The following is a 25769-nucleotide window of genomic DNA, read 5'->3' on the forward strand; positions in this document are numbered from 1 at the left end:
TTCCAGCACATAGGCACTTGGAAGAACCTAAGTGGACTCTTCAGAGAGTAGCTATGCCCTGTCAAGAGTCCTGGTGCCTGAGGGAAGGCCACAGGTCAGAGGGCTTCAAAAGAGTGCATGCTTTTTCTGTCCTGAGGGCTCTCCTGAGTATAGCATAATCCTAGCGGGTCACGGAGACAGCATAATGGACCCGGAAAGAAAGTCCAGCATTCATTTCGGTGGTGATGGTTTCTATTCTAGACAGAGAGTACTCTCAGGGTCCTTGGATGCTACCGAGAGCACCCTTATTTCTGGGCCTATCACCCTTCGGCTGTCTTCCCTGCGTGAACTTCCCCAGGAGTATATGTACTATGTCCATCTCCCACACACGCTGACGGGGGTGGCTGTGCTCATAAGGGTGGCCCAAGAGGGGCAGGATGGGTTTTTATGAAAGACACATGTAGAGTGTCCAGAGGCCCACTCTGCCCTGGCTTTGCACGTGGGAGGGACCTGTGAGCACTTAGAATCCAGAATTAAGTGTGGCCGTAGTGAGGAGAGTGGGCATGCCCATCTCTTGGGCGGGGCCCCCGGGAACACTTACCTGAGGAGAGGAGGAATTATCTGAAGTGCGCTCAGGTACACTAATTGAAGAAAAGGAAGATGACAGGGAAGATGAAGAAGATAAAGATGAAGGAGGAGGAGACTCCTTGGGAGGCGGTGCTGCTCTTCTGGTCATGGGTGTTGAATCTATCAAGGAAAGAACATACTCCATCATTGCCTTGCTTTTAGCAGAAGGAGAGAAGACCGTGGGTGGACCCTCAGTTTTAGGATGGAAGGTGCTGGGGATGGAGTCAGAGAGGGAGGTCGCTAGTGCCCATAGCTCGGGACTTGGCAGCAGAACCCTGGAGCAGAGTCCTGCAAGTCAGTGTTTCCCACTTCTGTAGGATTGTTCCTGGGAGACATGAGCCCAGCCCACAGAATGCTTTTAGCAGATGGACATTTACTGCCTGTGTTTCCCTGAAGTCATGGTGGTCAGGAGCTGGGACCGCCCTAAATCTCTTCGTCGATAAACCATCTGAGGTTTCTTTCCACAAGATGTCAGACCATTAGTTGTGGGCGCGAACAGGATAGATGCTTAGTCCTAATGAAATGGGTTCTCCCTCTCCTGTGTGTGCCGCTGAGGGGCTCTCAGACAAGGCGGTTAGCTCGAGATCTTATGGGAAACCAAAGGAGGGAGGTTACACCCATATCCGTGGTTCGAAACACACAGAATTAATGGGAGCAGGCAGGAAGTTGTGCATTTGTTCAGAGATGCATGAGAAAGGAGCAAGGCTGCCCCCTGGGGAGGGGCCCAGTTCTGAACTGTGGGCAGCTGAAATCATCTGGTCCTGTACAGCCTGGGACGTCATTCAAGCCTGCACATGCTGACCCTTCCTGTCCTGACACGTATCCCTCTTCCCCTCCAACTTAGTGACCTGAAATCTGCAATGCCAAGCATTTTATCTCCAAAAGGGAGCATCTCAGATAACTTGTACTGAGGTAAATTTGAAAAAAACAACATGCAGCCTTTCACGGACATACATGAGCTTCATCCCCAGGCCACTACAAACTACTGTGTCCCATAGCAGGGCTCCCTAGGTACATTCCGGACTGTGTATCTCACTAGCTTATTCTCCAACCCAGTACCTCAACTCCCTGTTTCCTGCAGCTCAGGGCGGGGCATTCAGACTCCCCTTTGTTGTGTCCAATCTACAGGTTCTACATGTCCACATTTCTTAGCTCAATACAATTCTCAGGCCTCAGTTTCCCCAAAGCTCTAGGTGATAGGCACCAGTGCAGGCACCCAAACTATGCTTTTGTTACCCTGAGTAAATTCAAGGAACTTAATGACACAGAGTCAGGGATCTCTAGGGACACAAGTCTGAAAGTTTAAAAGCCATGCCTCAGTTTCCTCTACTCCAGAAGAGTTCCACATATCCTCCAGGGAGACATTGGTGGGCTTTTAGGATGTGTCTTGCTCTCCTCACACTCGGGCAAAGATGTCAGGCTGTACACACCAGGCACGGGCTCTGAAAAGATGCGCCTGTGGTCTGTGAGCTCCCATAGGGTACCCCACCCCTGCCCCAAGATGCTTCTGAGGGAGAAGGTAACTCGGGGAACACAGCTGCTATGACGGTGGGCAAGGAGGAAATTCTGGAAGCTGCCAGGGGCTGACGCAGGGAGCGCTGGCCTCCATCCCACCACCCGCACCCCATTTCAACCCACAACAGCCTAAAAAGGCAAAATTTGTGAGTCAGTTGCTGCCTTGCTTCCTGCCCCCAGTTGTTAAATTCCTGCCAAATTCCTTCTCCCCCTCTTCTTCGCCCCCTCGCTCTCCTCTCCCTGCCGTCCTGAATCAGGCTCCTTAAGTAGCCTCAGAAGTCCCCTCAGCCACACAGACTGTCCCCTTGTTCCTCTGAGGAGTACCAGGGGACCTTGCGACACAGGACCAGGGATACCTTGGGACACAAGCTAGACAGAGAAGTCTTGGGATCCAGAAGGTTGTGACCCAGACATGGCTTCTTTCATCTTCCTCTGATGCCTTGTGGTGGCTTCTATGGCCACAAGGTCCTTATGTATTGTCTTAAAGGCAGAACTTGTAGAGGGCTTGGGAAGTGGAAACATGGAGGTCCAGTCTCTATCCTTTGTCTTTGACCTCGGGCCAAGCCATTGCCCAAGAGCCAGGCACGACTCCAGGGGTGGGGAAAGACAGGCCAGCGAGGGGCTGAGCGATGGGAAATCTTTCCTGTTACTGGTGGTGCCTTCAAACTTCTTTAAACGATGATAAAGGGGACCCCAGGACCCCAGTTTGTTCACATTGACAGCTGATGTGAGCAAGTTGCTTATGCCCAGTGTCCTCATCCAAAAAGGACACACAACCATGCCGTTAGATGCTGGTAGCCTAGTACAAATCACACCTAGACTCTCTTTTTGCACACAAACTGTCCATCAAGCACACCTTGAGACCCTCTGTCTGCTTCAGAGGGAGTGAGAGACACAGCCCTGCCAGAGTTTCTCTAACTCTTGTCTAGGAACGCATTCTTTGTCTGCTTCGATCTCCTCTCTGGTGCTTGCCCAGGAACTCTGGGAAGGCCCAGCCAGGCTCCATAGTCCTCTGTAGGGTACAGGATCTGAGTGCTGCTGCCTATCAAGTCCCTTTGTGTCAAAGGGTTTGATAAGTAGGCCTGGGCCAGGCTTAACAGTCTCTGGCCCCCTGGGGCAATTCCTTGTGCTACCTCCTCTTGACTTGGCTGTCAGTGGTGGCCTGTTCCCCGATGGTGGAGGTCACTGTAAGCATGCTATTGGAAAGGATGTCTGTGTTCTATCTTCTACTGACTTACAGACCTTCTTCTGGGCATAGAGGTTCTTGACTTTTGGGATAGTCATTCCAGCCGCTACTGCTTCCTAGAATTTGGAGGCCATGAAGGACTCAGTTTTCTCAAAGTCTTGGAGCGCCCTCTAGGGGCAGCAGCTTGCAAGTCTGAACCCAGCTACAGTTTCATTAAGCCTAACCCAACCAACTTCCCAACTCCCTTCCTTCCTGTCTCGCTCCCACTCATAAACAAGCACTCTTTTGGACTGGACCTTGCTAGGCCATAGAAACGACAGACTCAAGACCTGTCCACACCCCAGCATCACGGTGTACTTAAGGCCCACACCCTATATTCATTAATAACTGAATGCTGAAGTCTCCGGGTCTGTGCCCATACCCCACCTCTGTCTGAGTAGCAGAATCCTGCCTGTTTTCTAGCATCCCTGCCTCCGCTGCTTGTCAGTTTCCTATCTCACCCCATTCTGGGAGTTTACTGAGGACAGAGCGAGCCCCCTGACACTGGTGATACTCAGAAACGTTGGGATAGCCTCAACACCCAGGAGGACCGGTCTGAGAGCAGGACCCTAGAGCTTCTGAAGCGCTAGACACAGAGGGAGAAGACCCCTGGAAACATTATTCCTGCTGAGATCTCTCATTTGCCACCTTGGGGAGGGGGAAGCTCAGATGACTCAGCTGTCATCTTAACTTATCCCCAGGTATGTATGCAGGTCTGGTCGAGCTCCAGAGGTGGCCCTTGTCCTAGGTAGATAGGATGAGAGGTGGTGAGTCTGGGGGTTGGTGGGAAATGACTCACTGGCCAGGAATCAGGCTGACTCAGAAGGAGGGTGAGTTATGGCTTCTGCCCAAGGCCTTCCTGGGTCCGCCTTGGGTAGAGGGAGGCTGGAGAGGGAACATGGATACAAAAGGGGAGGCAGGAGGGGGTGACGGGCTCGGAGCAGAATGGAGCCCCTGCTTCTCACTCAAGGGTTCTGGAGGAATTCTGTTTGCTGTGTGACTGTATGTGCATGGTCATTATACCTCTTGTGGGAACACTGGAACTCACTCAGGGGCCAAGACCTGCTCAGAAGAAACAAACTGTGTGTGTGTGTGTGTGTGTGTGTGTGTGTGTGTGTGTTTACACTCATGTTCTAGTGAAAGCAGCTACCTTCATGCCTTGGCTACAAAGACATGGAGCCAAAGGGGGAATCCAGTCCTGTTCCTGGAACAGAATCAAGTGCCCGGCTCTCATTCTCTCTTCTTTCTCATTTCAAGCGAGTTCATGACTGAGAAGGAGCTGTTCTGGTGAGAGTATAGAATCTTAAGGTACTGGGATTTCAGAGGAGAGGAAGGGGCATGGGGAAGGTCCCAGATTCCTTGACAAATGCTTCTAGTTAGCAGTGGAAATCAAGTCAAGCTAATGGTTTTTCTTGCCCTCGTATCCCAGGCTATGCCAGAGAAGACACCATGTAAGGAATGAGAGCAGCTGCCCCCACCTCCATCCCTCCCCGCTGCTCATGACTCACAGGACTGGAATTTTCTTCCCCAGCTCTGGTATTTGCTTGGAGTTGGAGACTGGAGGCTGTAGGTCCTTTGCAGCGCTGTGGTGGAAACCAGAAGGGGGCAGGGAGGGTGGGAGGGAGGAAGAGGCTGTTAGCTATGCAGGAGAAGAGTTTGTCTCCTATGGCTGTCTCACCAAAAGTCAGCAGGCAGACGCTCAGGATGAACGGAGACACTGGCTCTTATCACAGTGTACTCTCTGACCCCGCCCCACTTCTTGCTCATCCACCCCCCTCACTCGTTTTTCATCAAAAACTTATACAGGAAGCTGGGGAGATGGTTCAGCAGATACCCCGAGTTTGATCCCTGAAATACAAATTAAAAACTGGGAGTGGGAGAGATGTACTCTACAGGGAAGAGCACATCAGTTGGTGTCCTGTGCTAAAGGGTCAGCCCTGGAAACACATACCAGTGACATCACATAAACTCAACAGGTTATATTTAGGGATATATGTGTATAGATAAATACATATATGCACATTATAACAATTAGTGGGAAAAAAAGAGGCCATAAATTTGAAGGGGAGTGGGGAGGGGTGTCTAGAAGGGTTTAGAGGGAGGAAAGGGAAGGCAGAAATGGAATTAAATTACAATCTCAAAAAAAAAATCTGCCTGTAGAGGTGTGCATCTATAACCGCAGCACTCTGGTAGACAGGCGACTCAGCCGAATGCTCACAGCCCAGCTGGTCTGTCGTATATGGACGGAAGCAATAGGAGAAAGCCTGCCTTAGTGGAGGGGAGAAATGACTCCTCAAAGTCGGGCACCCAATAGAAATACATTTGCAGGACCCATGTGCTTCCCCTCTGCCTGGCTGGGCCTTGAGAACCAGCACTGGCCGTTCTGAACCTGAGCAGGCGTGGGATCCAAATGCTTCCTGTTCCCGCGCTGGATTCCGATGCACAGGCTCTTGTGTCTCCTTCATAGAGAAAGGAGGGGCATGTGTGCCTGTCTGAGGGGCAGGAGAAGGAGCTCAGAGGTATGGGGAAAAAGCCACCCATGGGAGAGGTCTAGGAATGGAAGAGTGGGCAGAGGTTTGAACACAGAGCTCTCTGAATGCAGTACCTGACCAGTGAGGGCTTTCCATTTCACCAGACACCCCACCCCTGCCCTTAGGAGCTGACCTTCAGCACGGCCGTGCCAGCCCCTACCTGGGCTTTCCTTCCTCAGGACAAAATCCTTCAGCTCCTTGGGTTTCTGCTTTAAACTCTGTGGGATGGTGAACGTGATGGCGTAGATGCACCACTGGTGCCAACAGGCCACCCAGGCACAGTTTTGCCGGGGGGGGGGGATAGTGAGGTCATAATATAGCCGGAGGCCTAGGCCAGAGACCTGACTCCTCAGGTTCTGTGACAGTTTGGTTGAGAAATGTCTTCATCGGCTCAGGTGTTTGAACACTTGCTCCCCGTTAGTGACCTTGGAGGAGGTGTGCCATTGAGGGGGTGGGCTTTGAGAACGGGTAGCCTCACTCTACTTCAGTGTATTTCTTGCTTTGTGTTTGCCATTGAAGACATGAGTGCTCAGCTTCTTGCTCTGGCCGCCATGCCTGCTGCATGCTTCCATGCCTGCCACCACGCCTGCTGCATGCTTCCATGCCTGCCACCACGCCTGCTGCATGCTTCCATGCCTGCCACCACGCCTGCTGCAGGCTTCCATGCCTGCCACCACGCCTGCTGCATGCTTCCATGCCTGCCACCACGCCTGCTGCATGCTTCCATGCCTGCCGCCATGCCTGCTGCATGCTTCCATGCCTGCCGCCACCATGCCTGCTGCATGCTTCCATGCCTGCCACCATGCCTGCTGCATGCTACCACGCCTCCCTGCCATGCTGGACTCTCATCCCTCTAGAACCATAAGCCCAAATAAACCCTTCCTCCTCTACGTTGCCCTGGCCACGGTGTTTTGCCCCAGACAGGTTACCACACGTCGAGCTTGCCCCAGAGAAAATGAGCAGAAATCATGGTGAGAATGCAGCAAAGGGTTTTTTCAAACAACATTAAGAGGGCAGAAAGCAAGCATTGGAGTCTGTCTTCGGAGCACTGACGTGTGCTCTGGGTTTAACAGATGTGGAACAGGGCCAGGAGGCAAGAGGTCAAAGTGGAGGTGTGGTCTGGTTAATCAGTGCTCTGCTCTGGCTCCGCACAGGGATGAGAAGCAGTCCTTAGGGCTCCAGGGGACAAGTCACGTCCTTTGGATGATCGCAGGTGGGGGTGAGGGTGGGCTGTGTGCAATCTCATCTGGAGGTGACTGGCCTGCCGGGCTTTGCTGGTCTGGAATCTCAGAGGTGACTATAGGTTTAGAACGATTGAAAACTTTTGGGGTCTAGAACAGGACTTTATAAAGGCTAAAAGTAAAGCCACCACTGATATTATCTGTGTGCCTTCATGAAGCCGTGTGTGTGTGTGTGTGTGTGTGTGTGTGTGTGTGTGTGTGTATGTGTGTGTGAGAGAGAGAAGGTGTCACTTGGTTTGACACGGTTGCTCCTGGCATGACAAACATGCAGTGGTCTGGCCAAAGTTTGTACAAAGACAGAAGCAAACGCAAATAGAAAAGCCAGATGCTTACCTTGCTCTGTATTACCCTATGGGCCCAAGTGAGGAGTAACATCTTTTCCCTTTAATTTTGAGATTATAATCACATCATTTGTCCTTTCCCTTCAGCCTTCAGACCCTCCGATATACCTCTCCTTGCTCTCATTCTAATTCATGACCTTTTTTCATTAATTGCTGTTACATGCATGTATGTAGGCGTACATACATATATATTCCTAAATACAACCTGCTCTGTGTAATGTTACTTCTATGTGTGCTTTCAGGGCTGACCATTTGGTACTGGACAACCAGTCCCTGTGTCCTTTCCTGGGGGAGACTGTCCCTCCCACTCTCCGCATTCCTCAGTTGACTGTGGGTCTTTGTGTGAGGTCGAGGCCACACGGGCTTGCTCCTGTCCACGTTGGCATGTCTATTGTCATCCTTGTTCCCCTCATGTTTAGCCAGTCATGTTGCTGAGACCTTATGGGTGTAGCATCTGACATGACCAGGAGACGGCCCCACAGCAAACGTCCTGCTCCCCTGGCTCTTTCAAGCTTTCTGAAAGCTAGCACCAGAGTTAGCACTTTTTAGCAAAAAACAAAAAACAAAAAACAAACCCAAAACCCTCTCTCCCTCTACTCCACTCTCTCCTTTCTTTCCTTCCTTCGTGTTTTGAACGGGTCTTACTCTGTAGCACTGACTGACCTGGATCTTGCTATTCACACCAGGCTGACCTCAGGTTAGCAGCAACCCTGCTCCCTCTACTTCCCAAGTGCTGGGATTACAGGCGTGCACACTCACATCTTAACCGAGTGCTGGGATTACAGGTGAGCACACTCACATTTTAACCGAGTGCTGGGATTACAGGCGTGCACACTCACATCTTAACCGAGTGCTGGGATTACAGGTGAGCACACTCACATCTTAACCGAGTCCTGGGATTACAGGTGAGCACACTCACATTTTAACTGAGTGCTGGGATTACAGGTGAGCACACTCACATCTTAACCGAGTTCTGGGATTACAGGTGAGCACACTCACATCTTAACCAAGTGCTGGGATCACAGGTGTGCACCTCACATCTTAACTGAGTTTTGGGATTACAGGTGTGCACACATATCTGGAAAAGAAATGTCTAAGTGGCATTCACAGCAACGATGTATCTAGCAGCTTGTGCTCCGTGTGTACTGATTAACTTTGTATATAGTTTTTTTTAAATATATGAGTGCCTGCATGTATGTCTGTATACCATGTGCATGCCTGGTACCCTCAGAGGCCAGAAGAGTGTCTCAGATTCCCTGCAACTGGAGTTAAAGGCAGCTGTGAGCCAGTATGTGGGTGTTGGGAACCAAACTTGGGTCCGCTGCAAGAGTAACAAGGGCTCTTAAGCTCTGAGTCACCTCTCCAGCCCTCACTCTGTGTTAATTTTAAAGGAGTGCTTTTGGAGCTCACAGCACCCAACCTGTTTAGGGAAAAGGGATGGAGGGCAAGCATTTGGCCAGATGCTTTTGATCTGATTTTATTGTTACACGCTAACCAGTGTTCCTCCTGTACTACAGCTGCTGTCAAATGACTGCTCAGAGATGGGGAACACCTACTTGTTTGGGCTGGAACAACTTGGGGACAGATCGCCCTCCTAAGTTTTATTGGTTTCTGTCCATGAACTCAATGCATTTGATATATCCGCTTAGTTGCTTTGTGCATGCATTGCAGCAACTTCATTCTGGCATGCTAGGAAGCTGTCCTGCTGTGATGCCTATAGCACAGGCATGGTAACCTGTGTCCAAGCACTTGGAATTCTTTTTTTTTTTTTTAAAAAAAACTTTATTTTATGTGCATTGGTATAAAGGTGTTAGATCCCCTGAAACTGGGGTTACAGATAGTTGTGAGCTGCCATGTGGGTATTGGGAATTGAACTCGGGTCTTCTGGAAGAGCAGCCAGTGCTCTTGACCACCGAGCCATCTCTCCAGTCCTGCGCTTGGGATTCTTTTGCCAAATGCCCACACTCGAGTTTGCTCTAGGCCCACAGAGCCTGGCTTTTAGGTGGTGGGGATCTGGGGTTATGTCTTTTATCCAAGATTTATATGAACCAGTGAAACGGGGTTCTTATGCCTTGGATTTTAAGTGTTCCCAGAGGGCTACTGTGTTAAAAGCTTGGTCCTTAGCCTGTGTGACTGAGGAGGTGCGGAACTTCAGGAGGTGGGGCCAGTGGAAGGAAGTTAGGTCCCTCGGCTTGTAGCCTTGAAGGAACATGAGAACCCTTGCTCCTTCCTGGTTTTTTACTTCTGAGATTCTCCCAGGTGAGCAGTTTTCTCCACTGGAATATACTGCCCCACCACAGGCCCAAAGGCAACCGGGCCAAGAGACCAGGAATCGCAGCAAGCTGGAGCCTGGCCTCCCTGTCAGTTGTCTGTCTCAGGCATTCCATCACAGCAACGGAAGCCGATTAAGACACAGATAATCTAAAGGAGTATCTTCTAGAGTTTCCGCAGCACGAGGGTTCAAGTCGCTTCACACCCTCATCTGGGGAAGGTTCTGTGTTGAAGAACTTGGGGAGTGTGGAAGGTTGCTTGGCATGCCAAGGCAGTCCTGACAATCTCTTGGTAGGGCCGTGGTAAAATGCATCAACAGAAAAAGGGCCCTTCAAGCCAGGATCCTTTTACTCTTGTGCTGTAAAAGGGTGAAACTAGGCACAGCCACATAGAAATGATGTCTAGAGAGATGGAGAGAGGGCTTGTCTACCCTTGGGGCTGTTGTATAGTGATATTTTACTTATGCTTTAATAAATAAAGTTTGCCTGAATATCAGAAGGGAAAAACTAAGCCACTAGAGGTCAGGCAGTGGCGACACACACCTTTAACCCCAGGATTTGCGAGAGGAGGCAGGTAGATTTCTGTGAGTTCAGGGTCACCCTGGGCTACACAAATTCAGGTGGTGGTGGCTCACACCTTTAATCCCAGTCCTAGGGAGTCACAGGCCTTTAATCCCAGCACTGGAGGGAATAGAAAATGGGAGGAGAGACAGGTTTAGTCTGTTTAGTCTGCAGCCGCCCAGCCTTGGTAGAGGTTAAGTGGCTTGACCGCTTTGTTTTTCTGGTTTTCAGGCTGAACCCTGATATCTGTCTCTGGGATTTTGTTATTTGTGCTACTGTTGTGGATAACATTGTTGCGGTCATGGCTGTATAGACAAGCAGGCTTGAAAGCAGTATCTGGCTCTTACCCATTCTCCTCTGAATCCCCCAGGAGGCAGTGATACAGGTGAGCATCACGGCTGGTGAACCTCCATGAGATTCACTAATGGGGTTAGTCCTGTGCGATTTGGGAAAGTGATGGGCTCACTTCCTCACCACAATGCATGGCAGTGCAAACTATCTGAAAGAGGAGAGATTCATTGGGCATCGGGGTTTTAGAGGGTTGAGTCCGTAGCGAGCTGGGTCCATTGCTGTGGGCTTCTGGCGAGGCAGAGCATCACATAGTGCTGCGAACTGTCCCACTGGGTAGCAAAAAGAGGAAGAAGAGGAATCTGGGGGGCAGGGTGTGCCTTTGAAAGACACACCTGCAGTGATCTACTTATTCCAACTAGGCCCCATACTCTCATGGCCTCATTGATAAGTTAATCCACTGAAGATAGTACCATTCAGGGTCTCATTAACTGTCAATAGCTGAGGACCAAGCCTCCGACACATGGGCATTTGGTGGGAGTTGGGGGAGGGATACATCCTATCTAAGCTGCAGCATCTATGTAAGAAATGTTATGCTTGCATTGGGGCTTATCTGTCAACCACCATCATGACTACTGACGACTGAGTTAAGATGGGGATGGGAGTCATATGATCAACCTGTTTTCCTATCTATTCAGTAATTCACTGTAGAATAAAGTCAGGCTGTCAAGATCAAACTTCTCTAGTTTCTGAGGGCCAACCCATGCTTCACAGAGGCAGGTATTGGCATGCCCTTCCCTGTCAGCACAGGGTACCTAAAGAAAGCCAGACACAGGCAGCCATGTTAAGGGCATGACTCAGGACATCTCTCAACATCATTTATTTGACATAAGCCAGAAGCTTTCTGTAGAGTTCAGCATTGTGCTGCTTAGGGTGTTTGCAAACTTGACAGGAACCTAGACAGATGTGGGACGAGGGAATCCCCTCTCTCACACTGGCCTGTGGGCTTTCTGTGGAGGTATTTTCTTAATTGCTAATTATGTAGGAGGGCCAACCTGCGGTGGGTGGTGCTACCCTTAGGCTGGGCTGGATAAGAAAGACAGCTGAGGAAGCCAGAGGAAGCAAGCCAGCAAGCAGCATTCCTCATGGCCTCTGCTCCAGCTCCTGCCTTGAGTCTTCACCTTGGTGCCCGTTGACTTTGGACTAGAACCCGTAAGACGGACAGACCTTTTCCTCCCCACGCTGGTTTTGGTTAGTGTTTTATCACATCGGCAGACATGCAAACTTGGACAAGTGTTGAGGAGAGTCCTGTCAGCGCACACCTACAAACCAATGTGTTTCTCCTCTTTGACAGTGAGAACCGTCTCCGGGTTTTCATCTAAACTGGTGAAACCATTTCCTTCAAAACAGCTCTAAGCTGGCTGTTGAGAACTCTGGCCTCACTCTCTAGAGTCTTTATCTCCTAAACTGGCTTTGTTATTCTTGATCCAGAGTTTCATTTTTCATACAGACAGACTCATAACTCTGATTTACAGCTTCCGGACAAGGGGCTCATGGTCCCACTGAGGAGAGAGGAGGCTAGGACAAAAGGGTAGATGGCAGGCAGCCTCCCTCTATCAGGGTTCGCTCAGGATTAGGGAGTTCTTGTTTTTGGAGATAGGGTCTTACCCTGTAGCCCAGGCTGGTCTGGCTGCAGATTTGTAGCTATCTTCCTGCTTAACCCGCTGAGTTTTGGGATTACAGGCACTAACCACACACCGTGCCTCTTTGCTTTCTAGTTCCTAAAGGCCCACATTAAAGGTTAAGCTCAGAGTTTCCGAGGTTTGGAAATGTCTATACAAGTTGCTATATTTATTTGTTTTGGCCCAGTTCTTCCCAGGCCTGGTCTGGGAAATCCCCACTATGGTGAGAAGATCGGCTGACATTCTACTCTTGGCCACCAGAGGGCAATGCAGGACAGGTTGACTGCCATCGTTCAACAGGCCATTTAAGGTTGGTCCTTCAGATTGCAGACTTCCATGACCCTGCTCCTCCCCAGGCCCTGCCAGGGTCCCCAGAAAGTCAGAGGATGTCCTGATTTGCTTCCACGCTGTTGTTGACTGAGTCAAAAGCTGGGTTACTAAAAGCAATTTTTTTTTTCGATTTTTCGAGACAGGGCTTCTCTATTGCTTTTGTCCTGGAACTAGCTCTTGTAGACCAGGCTGGCCTCAAACTCACAGAGATCTGCCTGCCTTTGCCTCCCGATTAAAGGTGCTGGGATTAAAGGCTTGTGCCACCACCGCCCGGCTAAAAGCAAGTTTTTAGCTGACTTGAGCTTAGGGAGTGGAATTCCCAGCCCCGGCCACACTGCTCACTGACTGAGTTGCTCCACAGAATGAGCTGCATGGTATTCACCTCACAAATCAACCTAGCGATAGGAAGGGGTCATGTGTGAAGAAGGTTCCCAGGAGAAAAAGTACACCCATTACTATGTAGGTCAAGTTTGGGTGCATTCCATCGAACCCCTCACACACCAGCCAGTAAGATCTCCTGTGCCACCCTGAGAGATACATACGCTCAGGGGGTCCTAGGAGACTGAGTTACCTAGGGCTGCATAGCAACCAGTTCCCTGCTTCCTCTCTCAAACACTATGGGATGCTGGAGGGGCCCCTGAGACATAAGGAGGCTGTGTCAGGCAAAGGAGACCTAGATTTCCTCATCTATGACAGCCAATGACATCCAATAATTGCCAAGAACTATTGGATGTCATCCTACTTGTTGACTCCAAAGCTTCTGGAGGAGTCTAGATCTGATCGTGGTCCTGCTCTATATACCAGGTCCCGCCCCATCTCTGTGCTCCCAGATGAAGCCCGGTGGATCCTTTACTCACCAGGCAGAGCGGGTGGCTCCTCGTAGTGTAACAGAGAGGCTGATTTAGTCAGGGGCTCCCGCAGGGAAAAGTGCCGGGTTGGGGGCTTTGAAGGAGGTGGAGATGCTGGAAGCGGGGGCCTCTCTTCGCAGGTCTTTGCACAGGGGGCTCTGATGCCGCCATAGTCAGATTCAGTATCAGAGCTGGAAGAAGGAAGAAGAGGGTGAGCCAATAGCTCTAGAACCCCACCGCACCCCTACACTCCATACTCTCCTCACCACCCCCTGACAGTCCTCAGGGATCAGGAGCAAGGGTTTTCAACTCAGCTACCTCTGTGCCTGGGCCCAGACTTAGCTCTGTCGTGTCCTGGATTGTGTCTCCTTAGATTCCTGTGCTAAAGGGGCGACTCCCAATCCCTCAGCATGTGACTGTCTTTAGGGAGAGGACCATTAAAGAGATGACTGAGTTAAAATGAGGTCATTATGGTGGCCCCTAATCCTGTGATTGGTGCCCTTATAGGAAGAAACCAGGTTATAAATGTGCATAGAAGGTGGCTGCCATTGCAAATAGAAAGGGGCCACCACAGGCCAGGGAGAGGCTTGAGATAGACCTTTCCCTCTGAGCCCCCAGGAGAATTCTCTGCCACCCTTTCACCTCATACTTGTCATGTGACAGTGTCCTCTGATACTGAAGTATTCCATCCTGCAGGGATGTTCCTTAAGCGGGAAAGCAAACAACTCAAAATAGCTTCAGGAAGTCCCTGAATCTGAGTAGATTCACTAAGTCCTGCTCCACCGGAGTAAGCAATAAAAGCCGAAGTCCCCTCGGATGAGAGAGAGCTGAAAAGCCAAGGAGACTCAGACAAGCTGGTACAAAGAGGACTCAGAGCAGACTGCTGAAAGGAGCTGAAACCAGCTGAGCCACTCAGAAGAGGTTTGGACCAACTGTGGCACCGCAAAGGACACTCTTCCACCTGCTGAGCTGCCTGCAGGCTGTGCACTGTGCTCTAGCTTCCCAGCTTTGTGAGCTGTCACCCATACTGGGGGGGGGGGCTTTGTTGGTACAGGTTGTCTTTGAGTCGTTCCTGCTCCTGGAAGTAGCCCCTCACCCATATTCCTGTAGGTAGCCCCGAGAAAACACATGGTTCACCAAGGTGGACTTTGGTGGTATCTGTCTGTACTTTTGTCTGTTGTGGGTTCCCAGTCTAGGGTGAGTAGATGTACTTGTTGCATCTCTCCAGAAAAAGTTTTGTCTTATATCATACTCTAATCTCCAGTATGTGAGAAGACGTTTTCATGAGGCTTCCAGGCTGTGGCCCTGTCCTGACAGTCCCAGACACTGCTACAGCCTTGGACAGAACGGGGGAAGGTCCCCTCCCAGGCCTCCTGAGCCACTTCAGTGAAGGCTGTTCTCACTCCCCCACGCCCCAGGCTGTGACTGTAGGGATGAGAGTGTGTCCAGCATATACAGAGCCCTGGGTTCAGTCCCCAGCTCCTCCCAAACTGGATGTGGTATACACCTGTAACTCCAGCACTTTGGAGGTAGAGATGGGTGTGTGTGGGGGGGTGGGGGGATCAAGATCTTAAGACCAGCCTCAGCTGCATAGTGAGTTCAAGGTCACCCAAGCTCCACAAAACCGTCCCAAACCAAATCCAACCAAATCCACAAACAGCAACAAAGACCAATAAGAGTGTGGTTGCTAAGTTCTTTGGGTCATATAAGTTCATCTCTAGGGATCTAGTTCCGACACCACAGCATGGACATGTGGCATTCCTCCATCAGCATGGCTGTGTAGATGGGCAGATGGAGGGAAAAACTGCAGGGATTCAGGTAGTAGGGAAGGGGGCTTCACAGAAACCATGGCTTTTGCCCAGCTTCGGTCTCAGCGTCAGCACAGAGACACAGCCCAGTCAGACCTAACAGGTTCAACACAGAGCACTCTGCTTTCCCACAATCCGTCTTCCTCACCCTCAGAAGCGTCTGGAATATTCTTACTATCCCTTCAGTAGTTCAAGTCAAGATTGGGGAGGAGCCCTTGAGTTCTTTCCTCCTCTCACGCTTAGTCTTCAGCAAACCCATCACCATGGCTCTGACCTGTGTCCCCCGAGGGCCCCAGGTTCCAACCAAGTCTCCCCCCGCCTTCAGTCTCCCCCATCCTGTCTCCTCTGCCCTCTACGCCAAAGTCTGTGGTTATCTAAAAACTGTTAATGATAGGCCATTTAGAATTTAACTCTCTTTCAATTATTCCAGAATAAAATACAAATTCCTTCATATCCAATCAACCAACCTCTCTCTGTACCTCCCCAATTTTCTTCCTCCCTCCCTCCTCTCTTCCTCCCTGGTGCTGGGGATTGAACTCAAGCCTGGTACATGCTGGCTGGGTGCTCTACCCCTGAATTACACCCCAGCTCCCCAGTATAATCCCCCCTTCATCCACTATTGACTGCTGGTCACACGGACCTTCCATTCTGTTTGTACGCCATTCCCACTACTCTAGCTGACAGCCAGCTAGATCCAGACCCCATCTGGGTGAGGCCAGCTTGACCAGCACTGTCTCATAGAGGCCCCAAAGCTATTGGCTCACATGTGGTAAGGAGAGTAACCTCTTGCTCTGGGGCACTATGTCATTCCGTCACTGTAGTACCCAGAGCCTTTCCTGGCCATCCAAAGGTAACCATCCCGGCCCTGTTTACAGCACAACTCCACTTTCTTTCTCTGCCTGGCACACACATGGTATTTTTCTGGTTTAACATTTCCTTGTTTCCCTGGCTGTCTACCTAGGTGATGGAGATATCTGATAGCAAAGACCTCACCCGGTGTGTGAGTCACAGTTACAGACTAAGAGTCTAGGCATTAATAAGCAGTTGATTCGGATGCTTTCCTGAGTGCACTCAGTGTCTGTGGGGGCTGTGTTTCTCATAATTGCAGTCAGTGTGGATCGGACGCTGTGTGCGTAAGAACTGTATTCTCCTCTCTGCCCATCCTGGCATCTCCATCCCCATGTAGGTCCCCAGGAGCCTCTCCCGGTGACAGTGTCACTCAATCGTAGCCCTCAGCTGTGTGACAGTGGACTCCTGGGGGGAAACAGGAGAGCCAGGGCCGTCCCTTCTCTAAGAAGCCTCATAGCATTTACTAGGCACCAAGCAATATTTGGCACGTGTCAATTCATTGAGTCTTATGGCTCCTTCAGAGGCAAGCCACTATAGCGGTCCCCGTTTGCAGGTTAGGAAACAGGCCCAGAGAGTCCCTTTTGCTGGAAGTTCCAGTGGAAAGACAAACAGACCTCAGGTACAGCCTACCACACCATCCCCTTGTCGCTGCCTCCATCCAACAATCTGGGCATACCTGCTGTCCTCACTGGTGACCAGGACACGCACAGCCAGCACATCTTGCCCGACTGCATCCTCTCCCGGACCAATCCTCACTGAAGTCCATTCGGAGGGTTGGGAAGAAGTGACTTCAGCGTCCGTGTCTCTGGGTGTGGGCTCAGGGACACTCTTTGGCTTCTTGGGGGAGGTGGGCTCATCTGCTGAGAGAACAGGGCCTATAGAGACAGTGGAACAAATGGCTGTTCCAGGCGTCTGGATAGGATGCTGGAAAGGGGGCCTCTGGGCCACTCAGATGTTCAGGGACAGACCTTCCCATCCTCTGCATCATGGCTGAGGGCCACCTCTCAGCCCAGCGGATGCCCATCCAGAGGATGCTTGGGGGCACTCCTGGTGTGTGTAAGGCATGAATACACATACCACCCCATTTAACCTGAGATGTTCTCAGGGCCCATTACAGGCTCACTGTCCTCTGGACTGCTTTGTTCAAACCTCCTGTCAGCATACTGTTAAACTCAGGGGTGACATCTTAGATCTCATCTTTAAAAATTGTTTTCACCAGGCATGGGTGGTACACCTCTTTAGCCCCAGCACTTGGGAGGCAGAGTCAGGAGGATCTCTGTGAGTTTAAGGTTAGCCTGGTCTACCTAATGAGCTCATAGCTACACAATGAGACCCTGTCTCAAAATATAAAGCAAATCCCATCAAAGAATGTTTCTGTATTTTTTTTTGTGTGTGTGGTGTATACACATGTATGTGTGCATAGCTTTACATGTGTATGGAAGCACATGTGTGGGTGCATGTGTATGTGTGTACATGTGCAGATGGAGGCCTAAGGTTGCTATCTAGAATCATCCTTGATTGCTCTCCCACCTTGTTCATTCAGTCAAACCCAGACTCAGAGATATGGCGAGTTTTGCTAACCAGTTTGCTCTGGAAGTCCTCTACCCCCATCTTCTGAGGCTGTAATTACAGAGGGGCCGCCGCTCCCTCCTGGCATTTCTGTGCTCTCTGGGGATCTGAACTCATGTGCTCATGATTGCACGGCAAACGCTTTAACCCAAGTCATCTCCACAGCCCCTCAGTTCTCATCCTATTGACCTCGTGACCTAGCCTGTCATGCTCTCCCACAAAGGCTGCTCTCGGCTCTAGCCTGCTCTTCCCAGCTTCTTCTTCTTCTTCTGCACAGTCTTATTTGTACTCAGCTTCTAGTCTCACCTGCTTCCATGATTCCCAGTGACCCTGGACAGTGAGGAGTCCCAGATCCTGCATCCACAGCCTGGACGCTTCCCCTGTGTTTAGCGTCTCCTGTTCTTACTTGACATTTCCACGTAGGTGTTTAGCAGACACATTACACGCAACAAGTCCAAAGTGAGCCCTTCATTTTCACTCTCCCCAACACCTGCTCCACCCACCACCATGCCCAGTTCAGTGTGGCAACTAGAACCTCCTGAAGCTAGCACTGGCATCATAATGACACACTAGGTGCCACCCTCATCCTTCACAAAGCCTTCTACAAGTGAGGATGGCTCTTCCCTCAAATGTGCCAGGAATGGAGTCTCTTCCCTGCCACAGCCCTAGACCTGGCCCCATCACCTCTTGTTCAGATGATAAACAAACAAACAAACAAACAAACAAACCCCACAAGTCTCCCTGGGCTCCCAATTCTTTCCTTCCAAACCCCACCCCTGGATTTCAACAGCAACCACAATTAACTGTGAGGGCCCTCATTTCATCGAGGTAAAGACGAAGAGTCCCATCTAATTCAGCTCTGTGGCCTCTGTGACTTTCTCTCTCTCTCTCTCTCTCTCTCTCTCTCTCTCTTAAGATTTATTTATTATGTACACAGTGTTCAGCCTCCATGTATGCCTGCAGGCCAGAAGAGGGCACCAGATCTCATTACAGATGGTTGTGAGCCACCATGTGGTTGCTGGGAATTGAACTCAGGACCTCCAGAAGAGCAGCCAGTGCTCTTAACCTCTGAGCGATCTCTCCAGCCCCGACTTTATCTCTTCACACTGTCCCTTGACTTGTTCCGCTCCTGCTGTGTCACCACTGTGCTGTCCCCTCAGGGCTTAAGCAGGCACCATCTCAGGCCCCTCATGTTGCCCTCCAATCTAGCATTCAGTGCTGTCCCTGGATGCTCCCATTGCTGACCGCAAGCGTTTGTCAAATGTCATCTTCTCAGGGTTGAAGTGTCCTGCTGAAGAGAGCACACACTTTCCCTTCATTATTCCTCACAGTGAGTCTTGCCTTCCAATAAGAGTGTAATTCCCTCTTTGGTTTGTCATCTCTTTCCAGGACTAGGATGTGGGCAGTGCTTTGTTGTTAGACTCTGCCGTGTAAAGCAGGTGTTCCTGGGATGCCTGTTGAGTGTGATGAATGCCTGAGCCCGGCTCCAGCCTGGCCACTAGCTAGGTGGCGAGCCATCTCCTGTCACAGGGAAGCAGCTGCCTGTGTTCCTTCTAGAATTAGACCTCAGCTGGACTTGGTTCCCTCTCACTTCTCACCCCCCATATGGTTCACTGTCTTCTCTCTTTCTTGTGTTCTGGACTTCAACTGGATTGGTTCCATCTGTGATTAAACTATAGAAGGCTCCACCTCCAGGCCATTCACTACCCTCTCTTTTCGGACCAATCTTGGAAGAGCTGGGCAAGCTTCCTCTGTTCCTTTACTAATCCCCTACAATTCTGATGAGACCTTTACCCTCTTACTTCTAGAAAATTCCCCAGAGCCTGCTTGCTGCTGAATCCAGTTCACAGGATATTTCCCCCCTCTGAGGTTCTCCTCTGGCCCTTGAGCCCAACCCTTCTTTACTCTGAGAGACTTTCTTTCCCTCTCTCTCCATCTCTGCCTGTAAATGTTATATTCTTCACGTGTCCACCCAAGCCTCCTCTTCTCACTCTGCACTCCCTGGAAGAGGTATCTGCTTAGCTTCACTTCCCACCTGCAAAGACAATTCAAGAAGCCCGAGCTTTCTGTGAAATTCCTGAAAGTTTTAAAATACGATAGGGTCCAATAAAACGTGAACACATGTAGACCCAACCAGTGGGCTATCAGTCTAACCCCCGATGTACGTGCAAACTTGCTTGCATGCACACGCGCCTATGCTTTAATGCCAGCACAACTGGGAAGGGAGATATCTGGGGACCATTACTGGCCGCTTTGCTAATGATGATAGTAGTGGTGGTTGTGGTGATGGTGGTGATAAAATGACCGTGGGTTTGGTGGTAATGATGGTAGTTGAGGTGGTAATGGTAGTTTTGGTTTGGGTGGTGGTTGTGGTGATGGTTGTGGTGATGGTGTTAGGTATGGTGAGGACAGTGGTGGTGTTGGTTTTGCTGGCATTTGTAGTAATGGCTATAAGAGCAGCTTACGTTCATTGGGCCAGGGACAGTTTAAGCGCTGACTTGTACTAAGTCTGTATCACTCATATAATCCTTCAAGCAAAGCATTTTGTGACCCTATTTTCTTTCTGAGCTAATGGAAACACAGGTTAAGATACCCACAGATGATCACGTGTTGTCCTTCTGTATGTCTGTGAACATGACAGAACAATTTATTTGATTGAACAGAGTCACACCTTGTCCTTGACGCTGTGGTCCTTCCAAGAGCAGCAGAGCACACACACAGAGCCCCAGCAATGCAACACCCTTCTGTCAAAGACCAGTGGATATTTGTGACCCGTGTGAGCCAGGGCTTTGAGTGACCTTTCTTGGTTGAATTGTCACCCATGTTCTTGTTGAAAAAGTTTGTTTCTGATGGTTGCTGCCCTTTGAGCCTGGACTCTTGGTTGAGGTTACATGGAGGGACAGACTTGGAGCCCATCCTTACACACCCAGCCTGTAGAATCACACAGCCACCCTTAGATTCACGAATAGGAAGCAGAAGAGACCACATACACCATGGAGATCGAGAAATCTGTTCAGGGTCCTAACTACTAGAGTCTCTTCTGGTTTGGGGCTTGAAGAAATTCATCTTTCCACCCCTGCCCCCGTGGGCAAAAGCTGAGAATGAAATGTGTGGAGGGAACATCAGGACACAACTGAGAATACAGAACCCCAGCCAAGGCTCAGCAGAGGGAGGTCACGGCAGGCAAGGGGACGTGGTGGTGCTGGCTAAAGCGAAAGGCTAGCCTTACCAGATCCCAGAAACCAAGGTCTCTACTGTGATATTAAAGGTGGGGGGGGGGGTCTCAGGAGTAATACCCTGGCTCCTCTCGATCCCATCCCATCCTTCCACCAGTGCATCCTGGTCTCAAACCTAACAGGAAGCTAGTTCAAGGCCCCCTGGAGAATAGTTTGCAGGGTTGCTCCTCTGTCGCACAGAGCAGAGCAGGGAAGCCGAGCACACAAGCAGCACAGACAGGCAGATGCCTATGATGCTGTGCACAGAGTGGCCTTCCCAGCCTCCTGAAAGGTGGACTGTGATCAGTGATGGGGCGACGAGGCATCCGGCGGATAACAGAGAGCTTGCGCAGCACCCCTTTCCACACATTACCAGGGGTGTTAAAATTGCTTTGGGAGAAAGATTTGTCCCTGGCAGTGTCAAGGTCCTTAGCAGGACGTGTGCCCAAATCCACAGTCTAATGGAAGTAGAGTATCATGGAATGTTCAGAGATGAATCCATGGATAGGTAGTCTTGGGGTGTCTGGGTCTGCCCTCCACTCTGATCTGAAGACTGGTCAGCCTGCTTTGCTATATTTACCCAGGAGTCGGACACAGTGTGCGTGCACATATGTTCTCTCTCTCTCTCTCTCTCTCTCTCTCTCTCTCTCTCTCTCTCTCTGTGTGTGTGTGTGTGTGTGTAGGGTGTGAACACACAGCTAGCTCTACCTCTGCTGAATGAAACCAGGGTAGAGAGCGTTACTTAGAGGGCTCTGCCTGGCCTCAGCTAAAGCCTAAGCAAAGAGATAGACACTTTCAGCTAAATGCACATGAGAAGAAGCTATGCCATCACAGATGGAAGCCACACCTCTGCCTAGAAAGGAAGGGAACCAGGCCCAGCCTGATCCTGTGGGCCTCAGTGGAGTTTACCCATTCCCATTCCTGACCCTTCATCCTGACCCTAAATCTTGAGCCAGATACTAGCGAAATGCCATCCCCACATGGATCCTGAGAACAGATACCAGCTCCCAGAGCATAGAGCAGGGTGGGGATGAAGGTGGTGGGGGTAGAGAAGTGAGGAGGGTGGAGGGGGTGACGTGGGTCATGGTGTGGTTCACTACATGTCTGTTTTTCTTCCTAATATAGCTACATTTCTGTTATTAGTCTGTTTAACTGGCCTATTGAGGACAACTGGCTGAGCCTGCTTCGTTGGTACTCCGAGGGTCCAGGTTCTGTACCTAGTAACTCTGGCAACAAGATGGGAAGGGGAGGACCTGAAATTTCTGGAGGGTAGTTTGCCACCTCCTGCAGCAATCTAGGAAGGGAGGCAGCTTTGGAGCCTGTGTTATTACCCTCCTTCTCGGGCTAGTGCTAGGTAACAAGTCTCCTCCTAGCATGCTTGGGACAGAGGGTGTGGTTGGCTTTGCCATAGGTCCAGAGGCGTCTACACCTGCTAGGCCTGGTATAGGTTGATGAGACAGACCTGACAGCCCTTCTGGGCTCCCACACAGTTGAGAGGTTGGTTGCTCTATCCAGGTGGGCCCCTTGCTATAGCCACACACGGCTCAGTGGATCAAAGACAGCAATCAGTACCTCTAGCCCTCCCAAAGGCCAGAGTGTAAGAGTGGAACATTCCCTACTCCGCCTCCTGTCTCCAAGTGTCACTCAGATTCCTGTATTAGAGACAGTGAGGGTAGGAGAGAGGATGTATGTAGCCTAGTGGACTTGGGACACGTTACTAAACAGAACCTCAGTGTCAAAGTTACCATAGCAAGGGGCTGTCAGTTCAAGTGCACCCCTTTGGGGCTGGGGGAGGGGACACTCAAATCTGCTTTGTCACAAGATGAACACAAGGATGACAGCCCTCAGACGGCAAGGAGAGAACAAAGTGGAGGCATTGTGTAGGAAAGGCAGGATGCGCAATATCTGAGTTCTGCTCCTTTAGGGCTCCGTCATGAACTGTGGCTGGGCACCAGGGAGAAGTTCCCAGCCTAAATATACCCTTCCAGCCCTCAGGGTGGGTTCTAGATGGGCAACATATGGGTCCAGGATAAAGCAGACTCCAAGCACGGCTCCAAGGCTTTTGAGATGAACAAGGAGGAACTGCTCTTTGCTCTAAGGGGGAGAGTTAACAGTGGAGACCGTTTTGTGAAAATTAGTGCTGGAGATGAGTGTAAGCTGGAGTTGCCTAATGGATGTCCAGGTAGATGTGGGGTGGGGTGGGGGAGCAGCAGTAACAAGGTCAGGGCTTAGCCTCTTAGCCAAGGCTCTGGTGCTCCCCACACAAAGCCTTTGGACAGAAGGCAGGAGTGGGACTCTGGAGCTGAGATCTGAGTCTGAGGGGAAGCAGCTGGCTGCCTTCAAGAGGCTGGGGACCAGAGCATGACAGAGGAAAGGTGGTGCCTTCCCGCATGCCCTGGGGCCTCTGTCCAGTGTCCACCTACCCTGTAGGGGAGTCAGAGCCTCAGTTTATCTAATGTCAGAAGGAAGCCTTTCTGGGAGCAATCCCTTCAGAGAGTTGCCAGCCAGAGCTCAGCAGGATACCCTGAGAACAGAGGCCCAGGTACTGGCCTAGGCTGGCTTGTTGGTGTTACCTTCCCAAAACTCAAAGCCAGAGGCTCCGTTAGCTCCCAGTACACAGGAGGGGCTCACCCCTGGACACAGTGAAAATGAAGTTTCAGGGGTCAAAGCCGGGATTTCAGTCAAGTCCAGGCCCTTACCACATAGGGCCCGAACACCTACTTGGGCCCCAGTGTTCTCTGCTTCCTCACAATGGAGGATACCACTGTAACTTGCCCGCCTAGCACCAATGACCTATCTTAGGATCTTCTACATCTGCACGGACTCCATGGTGCTACAAGGGCACAAGACTAATGAGGGGCTGGACTTGGAGAGCTGGGCCCAGAGACAGTACTGGGCAGAAAGCAGAGACCCAGGGCAGTGAAGGAGGCAGACTTTGACTTAAAAGATATTTTTAGGGTGGTGGTAGGGTGTTAAATCATAAAAGGAACAGCCCACATGAATGAAGGACAGCCCACCTACTCTGGAGGCTACACTTACTCTTACTACTCGAGGTACTTGGAGATTTTTTATCCTATTGGGCCAAAGGTCAGGGCCTTTTTTTGAGACTTAATCTCCATTGCTATATTGCCTTTCAGGAAAGAGACTGTCCCTGTTGTTGGTCCTAAACACACCTAAGTCCTACCATTATTACTTCCCGGTCTCCTTTGCCAAGGAGGCGGGATAACACGATTCATTACACTCCTTTCAAAGCCAAGAAGGGATGTTTCCCCAATTGCTTCCTTTTTCTTTTTCAGTATTCACTTCTTGAACCTGTGTTAGTGGGAACTATTTGTTCTCAGCCTTTACTCACTTATCCTTGGGTCATTGCTCAGCAAAGACTAACTTCGCCAGTGTCACTGTGAGAGGGGCCCGGGAGCACCTGCCCTAAGTGAACTCTCTGAATAGCACGGCAATGAACTTCCGTGTTATTATATTTAATTCAGATTTTTTTCTCCGATCTGACTGCATAGTTATGTTTCAATTTTTACAATGACATGAACTGTTTATTTATTTATTTTTGGTGTTTTTGAAACAGGGTCTCTACCACATCCCCGGATGTCCTGGAACTCACTATGTAGACCCAACTAGACTGGCCTAGACTCGTAGACATCTGCCTGCCTCTTCCGCCTGAGTGCTGGGAATAAAGGCGTGCGCCACCATACCTGGCTTTCATGCTTGTTTTAAAATGTAGATAGCTGGGGCTGGAGAGATGGCTCAGTGGTTAACAGCACCATTTCTCTTCCAGAGGACCTGAGTCTGGCTCCTAGTACACACATATGACATCTCACAACCACCTTTAGTTCCAACTCCAGGGGACCCAATACCCTCTCTGACACCCAAGGGCACCGTACATAAGTGTACAAACCCATGCTCTGACAAATACACATAATTTAAACATATTTAAAATGTAAATGGTCAAATTTGTTTCATGTTTTCTTCAAATGAATTTGCTTTTGTTAGCAGTTCTAAAACTTAGACTCATCTCTTCATGATCTAACAAATATTTAATTGTTTTAATACATATACAACACAAATTTTCCCCATTAGGAACTTCTTTTGGGGGGTGTATTTTCTTGAGACAGGGTCTTATGTAGCCAAGGGTTTTCCTCAAACATGCTATGTAGCTGAGGGTGATCTCGAACTACTGAGCCTCCTGTCTCCCTTCCCTAGTGCAGGCATTGCAGACCTAATAGCCACCTTGCCTGACTGGTGTTTGGAACTTCTACTTAACATGGTTTTTAAGGTTTATTTTTTTATGCATTTGAGTGCATAAAATGCCTCTGCATGTAATGCCTTCAGGCCAGAATAGGGTATCAAAGGCCATTATTATGGTTATGAGTTACCATATGGTAGTTGGGAATTGAACTCAGGACCTTTGGAAGAACAGCCAGTGCTCTTAATCACTGAGCCATCTCTCCAGCTCCTCTACTTAATATCGAATTCTATTAGACTGCTTTAATAATGTTAAGTCTTGGGGTGGTAGCTCAATGGTAGAGTGCTTGCTTACCTAGACAAAGTCTTTGGATCTTTTTAGATTTGCTCTCCCCACCACAAAATGTTAAGTCTTAAGTGTTTTGGGATTAGAGAATATTCTACCAAATCTAATTATGTAGGGTTATAATAATGGGCAAACCAAATCAAATCAAGACACTCTCCAAGCAGGTATGAGAAAGCCAACCCAAACAGTTGATTAAGCTTATATACTAGAGGACTCTACCAGAGACTGAACAAGAGCCTGCAAGACCTAGTGAGACTGGCAAGATTAACCTTAGCACATAGTAGGTGCTTAGTGAAGTGAGGTAAAGAGATGAAGGAACAGGAGAATATACAGGACGATCAGAATCTGAA

At 50.0% G+C, this 25769-nt stretch overlaps 1 protein-coding gene across 7 annotated transcripts in view; it reads right to left on the bottom strand.

Annotated features, from left to right (window-relative positions):
* Mical2 (microtubule associated monooxygenase, calponin and LIM domain containing 2) overlaps positions 1–25769 on the bottom strand; it is a 198904-nt gene that overhangs the window by 33432 nt on the left and 139703 nt on the right. For 5 of the 7 annotated variants that reach the window (XM_085692915.2, XM_085692914.2, XM_085692911.2 and 2 more), the window contains 4 exons: positions 16772–16970; positions 13448–13629; positions 4855–4929; positions 581–726 (listed from right to left, as the gene is read on the bottom strand). In XM_085692915.2, coding sequence (XP_085549041.2) covers positions 581–726; positions 4855–4929; positions 13448–13629; positions 16772–16970 — 602 coding nt within the window. The remainder of the gene's footprint in view (positions 1–580; positions 727–4854; positions 4930–13447; positions 13630–16771; positions 16971–25769) is intronic. The other 2 variants (XM_085692913.2, XM_085692916.2) reach the window with 1 other exon arrangement.

The sequence above is a fragment of the Myodes glareolus genome, chromosome 7, assembly GCF_982192425.1.
Source record: "Myodes glareolus chromosome 7, mMyoGla1.1, whole genome shotgun sequence".
Taxonomy (NCBI): Eukaryota; Metazoa; Chordata; class Mammalia; order Rodentia; family Cricetidae; genus Myodes; species Myodes glareolus.